Source organism: Haematobia irritans, chromosome 5 (assembly GCF_050003625.1).
Source record: "Haematobia irritans isolate KBUSLIRL chromosome 5, ASM5000362v1, whole genome shotgun sequence".
In the NCBI taxonomy this organism is placed as follows: domain Eukaryota; kingdom Metazoa; phylum Arthropoda; class Insecta; order Diptera; family Muscidae; genus Haematobia; species Haematobia irritans.
The window spans coordinates 24,146,611-24,152,610 of NC_134401.1; the positions used below are offsets into that span (position 1 = coordinate 24,146,611).

At 34.1% G+C, this 6,000-nt stretch overlaps 1 protein-coding gene across 1 annotated transcript; it reads right to left on the reverse strand.

The window, feature by feature from the left end:
- Window positions 1–3,422: 3,422 nt before the first annotated feature.
- LOC142237527 (clavesin-2-like) lies at window positions 3,423–4,590 on the reverse strand. Its single transcript, XM_075308884.1, has 3 exons — window positions 4,198–4,590; window positions 3,770–4,136; window positions 3,423–3,707 (listed from the first exon to the last, which is right to left on the reverse strand). The coding sequence occupies exons 1-3, from the start codon at window positions 4,497–4,499 to the stop codon at window positions 3,450–3,452; spliced, it is 927 nt and encodes a 308-aa protein (XP_075164999.1). The 5' UTR covers window positions 4,500–4,590; the 3' UTR covers window positions 3,423–3,449.
- Between the last annotated feature and the right edge of the window lie 1,410 nt (window positions 4,591–6,000).

Consider the following 6,000-nt stretch of genomic DNA (forward strand, 5'->3'; position numbering starts at 1 on the left):
TTTGTAAATTTGCGTCCCTCCGTTTAGGTTTAGGTTAGGTGGCAGCCAGATATAACAGGCTCACTTAGACTATTCAGTCCATTGTAATACCACATTGGTGAACTTTTCTCTTATCACTGAGTGCTGCCCGATTCCATGTTAAGCTCAATGACAAGGGACCTCCTTTTTATAGCCGAGTCCGAACGGCGTTCCACATTGCAGTGAAACCACTTAGAGAAGCTTTGAAACCCTCAGAAATGTCACCAGCATTACTGAGGTGGGATAATCCACCGCTGAAAAACTATTTGGTGTTCGGTCGAAGCAGGAATCGAACCCACGACCTTGTGTATGCAAGGCGGGCATTGCACCACGGTGGCGTCCCTCCGTTAAAGTCCCATGTCTTTCAACTAAGGCTTATATATAAAAATATTGAAACTTTAAATTTAAGATAAAAACGCTTCAAATATGGACTAAGACTTATTTTGAGGATTTAGCGTCTTTGGTTTAATGTTTTTTTTTTTGGAATTAAGAAAACATTTATTACTTTGAAATATCCGTTATAATTTGGATTTTTAAACTGGCATTTGTTTGTACATGAGTACCTTTATTGCTAAACCGCGAAAAGAGAATGAAAATTTTATAAATGAGATCTGTATCCTAGTTTTAATTTTATTGGTCCTAGATTTAAAGCCAGATAGGTCACTAAAAAATTTCTTTAGTTTAAAGAAGCCACATCTTTGGCTTGGAATCAATACCAAAATCTTTGAATCCCAGTAAACTTTTTTTTGAATGTAGAGCCAAAAGAACTTTAATTCGTGACCACCCCCAAAAAATCAAAATTTCGATGAAAACCAAATAAAGTCCTAGAGCCAAAAGGACTTTAATTCGTGACCACCCCCAAAAAATCAAATTTCGATGGAAATCTTGAAAAATTCCAAATTTTTGTATTTTGCCAATTTTTGTATTTGTATTCGTGAAAAAATAAAATTTTTATATGAAAAACTTTATTTGGCCATAACTCCTTAAATATGCGTCCTAGAGCCAAAAGGACCTTAATTCATGACCACCCCCAAAAAATCAAAATTTCGATGAAAATCCTAAAATAAAAAAAAATTAATATATTTTGGCCATAACCCCTTAAATATGCGTTCTAGAGCCAAAAGGACCTTAATTCATGGCCACCCCAAAAAATAACAATTTCGATGAAAATCCTGAAAAAATCAAATTTTTATATGAAAAACTTATTTTGGCCATAACTCCTAAAATATGCGTCCTAGAGCCAAAAGGACCTTAATTCATGACCATCCCCAAAAAATTAAAATTACGATGAAAATCCTAAAAAAAAATCAAATTTTTATATTAAACAAGTAAGAAAAGTCTAAAGTCGGGCGGGGCCGACTATATTATACCCTGCACAACTTTGTAGATCTCAATGTTCGATACCACATCACATCCGTCAAATGTGTTGGGGGCTATATATAAAAGTTTGTCCCAAATACATACATTTAAATATCACTCGATTTGGACAGAATTTGATAGACTTCTACAATATCTATAGACTCAAAATTTAAGTTGGCTAATGCACTAGGGTGGAACACAATTTTAGTAAAAAAATATGGGAAACATTTAAATCTGAAGCAATTTTAAGGAAACTTCGCAAAAGTTTATTTATGATTTATCGCTATATATATGTATTAGATATATATGTATTAGAAGTTTAGGAAAATTAGAGTCATTTTTACAACTTTTCGACTAAGCAGTGGCGATTTTACAAGGAAAATGTTGGTCGAAATCAGAAAAACATATATATGGGAGCTAAATCTACAATGCTGATTCTACTCCCTGTGCAAAATTTCAACTAAATCGGAGTTAAAAATTGGCCTCTGTGGTCATATGAGTGTAAATCGGGCGAAAGCTATATATGGGAGCTATATCTAAATCTAAACCGATTTCAACCAAATTTGGCACGTATAGCTACAATGCTAATTCTACTCCCTGTGCAAAATTTCAACTAAATCGGAGTTAAAAATTGGCCTCTGTGGTCATATGAGTGTAAATCGGGCGAAAGCTATATATGGGAGCTATATCTAAATCTGAACCGATTTCAACCAAATTTGGCACGCATAGCAACAATGCTAATTCTACTCCCTGTGCAAAATTTCAACTAAATCGGAGCAAAAAATTGACTTCTGTGGGCAAATGAGTGTAAATCGGCAGAAAGCTATATATGGGAGCTATATCTAAATCTGAACCGATTTGGCTGATATTCTGCAGGGTTTTCGAGACTTATAAAATATTCGGATGTACGGAATTTGAGGAAGATCGGTTGATATACACGCCAATTATGACCAGATCGGTGAAAAATATATATGGCAGCTATATCTAAATCTGAACCGATTTTTTTCCAAAATCAATAGGGATCATCTTTGAGCCGAAAGAGGACCCCATACCAAATTTTAGGACAATCGGACTAAAACTGCGAGCTGTACTTTGCACACAAAAATACATCAACAGACAGACAGACGGACAGACAGACAGACAGACAGACAGACAGACAGACGGACATCGCTAAATCGACTCAGAATTTAATTCTAAGAAGATCGGTATACTAAACGATGGGTCTCAGACTTTTCCTTCTTGGTGTTACATACAAATGCACAAACTTATTATACCCTGTACCACAGTAGTGGTGAAGGGTATAAAAATTATTTTGGCCATAACTCCTTATATATGCGTCCTAGAGCCAAAAGGACCTTAATTAGTGACCACCCCCCAAAAAATCAAAATTTCGATGAAAATCTTGAAAAATTCCAAATTTTTATATGAAAAAGTTATTTTGGCCATAACTCCTTAAATATGCGTCCTAGAGCCAAAAGGACTTTAATTCATGACCACCCCCAAAAAATCAAAATTTCGAAGAAAATCCTGAAAAAAATCAACCATAGCTCCTTAAATATGCGTCCTAGAATATGGAATATATTTACGGGCACAAGTTCAAATCCTCGCGGGGTGATTTTTTTTTAATTTTTATTTTTATTTTTTTTTTTGTTTTTTGGCGATTTTCTTTTGTTTTTGCGACATTAAATTCCAGCATTATAGAAATCCAAAATTTTAATTTTGATTTCTATAATGCTGGTGACATTGCTGAGTGTTTCAAAGCTTCTCTAAGTGATTTCAACATAATGTGAAATGCCGTTCGGACTCGGCTACACATGGAATCGGGCAGCACTCGTTGATAAGATAGAAGTTCACCACTTGTGGTATCACAATGGACTGAATAGTCTAAGGATCACAAACAAATTTAACAAAAGAACATATTTTGCAATACAAAAATTTTAGTTATTCAGTTTTAGTTATAAATCGTATATACGAGTATAGAACAATTTTTCCAAATATATCCAAAACAAAAATATATCATAAGGATCCCCCCAAAAAAATCCAAGTTTTTATATAATAAATCCACTTTATAATTAATCCACAACAATTTGTCTAAATGACCCACCTACACCAAATAAGCCATCGAAATCCATAGGTTTTCCAGGCCTTAAACTCTCATCGCAACCGCATAAGGCATTCGTTTCAAAATAGCCACGATTTTCATCCCACAATTTATCCATATCATCAACCAATTCATCCAATAAAGGAAGATCACCACCAAAATCTTTAGGCAAATATGCAGGAGGTATATCCTTCAGTAGATCCTCCAAGTCATCACCCATAACATGAATCTGTAAATACATGTGGATATTATCAATTTCACTCTATATCTTTGCAGTATTTCTACACATACCCTTTGTCTTAATTTTTCCGAAAAGAAAGGTAATAAAATTTTAAAAAATTGTTGAGCTGCTCCGGAAGTTCGTATATAATAGGCCGATTTTATACGTAAAGGCATAGATTTTTCTAGAAAAGTAACAATCTTTTTACAAAAGCTTGGAGTCATTTGCAAGAAATGACTGGCAGTGGCTTCACTAAAATCCACAATATAGATGAGGCCACATATACAGGCATAAGGATCCTTTAGCATCATGACTTCATGAAGTGCACAACTTTGACGAAATATATCATCAATAGAATATTTATCGGTAGAAAAATTGTAACGTATAGCCACTATCCTAGGACCCAGGCCATTGAGCGGTTTTGGCAATAACTGGAAACTTTTTGTTGAAAGCAATTAAAACCATTTTTTAATTTTTTTTTCTTTATAAAATCTTTTACCCCATTCCATTCATTTCTCGAAATTTAGGATCATCCACATTAGTGATGTTACACAGCTCAGGATATTTTCCTTTTAAAGAGAAAAATAAATCAATTTTCTCTTTAGCCTTTTCCAAACTGTATTTGCTTCCTCTTAAGAATTGTATAATAAATTGGTCATCATCACGAACTTTTAAATGAGGTTGTAATTGTATCCAAGTCTTTAAGGCTTGTAAGTCATCTGGTATTCTCGATGGCACTTCTCCCAATTCATTATTGGCAATTTTCTGTAACTCTTCACTAAGTGCGAATATTTTTGCCATCTTATCTCTGAATGTAATAAAGTTTAACTGCCGTCGATAGTTAAGTTATTACGAATTACCCAAGATTTTCATTGAACCAATGAACTTGTTTGCCATGGCAGTAATTGAGGATTGTGAAATATGTGTAAATAAGTTCATATTAACCCTTTCAGCGCCGAATTTTACATACCCTGCAAAAAATTTGGAAGTTGTTCCAAAAGCACAACTTTAAAAGCATACCCAAAGAAGGAATATGATCACCCCAAACATGTTTCAAGAGGAAAATGTTATTTTTGGATGGTGATCATGTAACATGTTTGCTGCAACCATGTTATGCTGAAATTTGGTACATGGTGTTGGTAGATGGTCTCTAACAACCATGCAAAAATTGGTCCACATAGGTTCATAATTATATATAGCCCCCATATAAACCGATCCCCAGATTTGGCTTGCGGACTCTCTAAGAGAAGCAAACTTCATCCAATCCGGTTGAAATTTGGAACATGGTGTTAGTATATGCTCTCTAACAACCGTGCCAGAATTGGTTCATATCGGTCCATAATTATATATAGCTCCCATATAAACCGTTCTCCAGATTTGAACTCCGGAGCCTCTTGGAGGAGCAAAATTCATCCGATCCGGTTCAAATTTGGAACGTGGTGTTAGTACATGGCCGCTAACAACCATACCAAAATTGGTCCATATCGGTGTATGGTTATATATAGCCGATCTCCAATCACACAAAAATTGGTCCATATCGGTTCATAATCATGGTTGCCACTCGAGCCAAATATAATCTACCAAAATTTTATTTCTATAGATTTTTTTTTTCAAAATTTTATTTCTATAGAAAATTTTTCCGAAATTTTATTTCTAAAGAAAATTTTGTTAACATTTTATTTCTATAGAAAATTTTGATAAAATTTCATTTCTATAGAAAATTTTGTCAAAATTTTATTTCTATAGAAAATAATAAAAACCTTCGTTATATTAGCGAAATTTTTCATTAAAAAATTTCATTAAAAATAAGTTGTAATAAATTATGTTTGAGTTGGCAAAATAATTATGAATATTTTGTACTACTACAGCCTAACACTGCTACAATCTGGTTGGATATGAAAAAAATATGGATAGTCGCAAATATAATGTATCCGACCTTATTAGACCTTCCAACATTTCCCGGGTGGCTGATATTTATTGTAACCAATTTAAAGTTACTATCATTTCTGAACCGCTTGACCGACAGCTGACAGATTTATTCCAGTGACAGTTAATTTTAAAGCATTTTAATGCTGTCATTGCTTTATACTTGGCTGGAAAACCAAAAATGACCCTCCAGCATTTAATTGTGAATAAATCTTTGGTTTTTTGTACCATCACTCGTTGCCGTGATACTGGCAGTGTTGCATTGCGTCCATAAAATGAACTAACGGTAACACCAGCAGAAATGATCCGAAAAGTGAAGGCCAGATTTGATCGAAATCCAAGCCGCAATTGTTGAAACCGTGCTCGAGACCTGAAC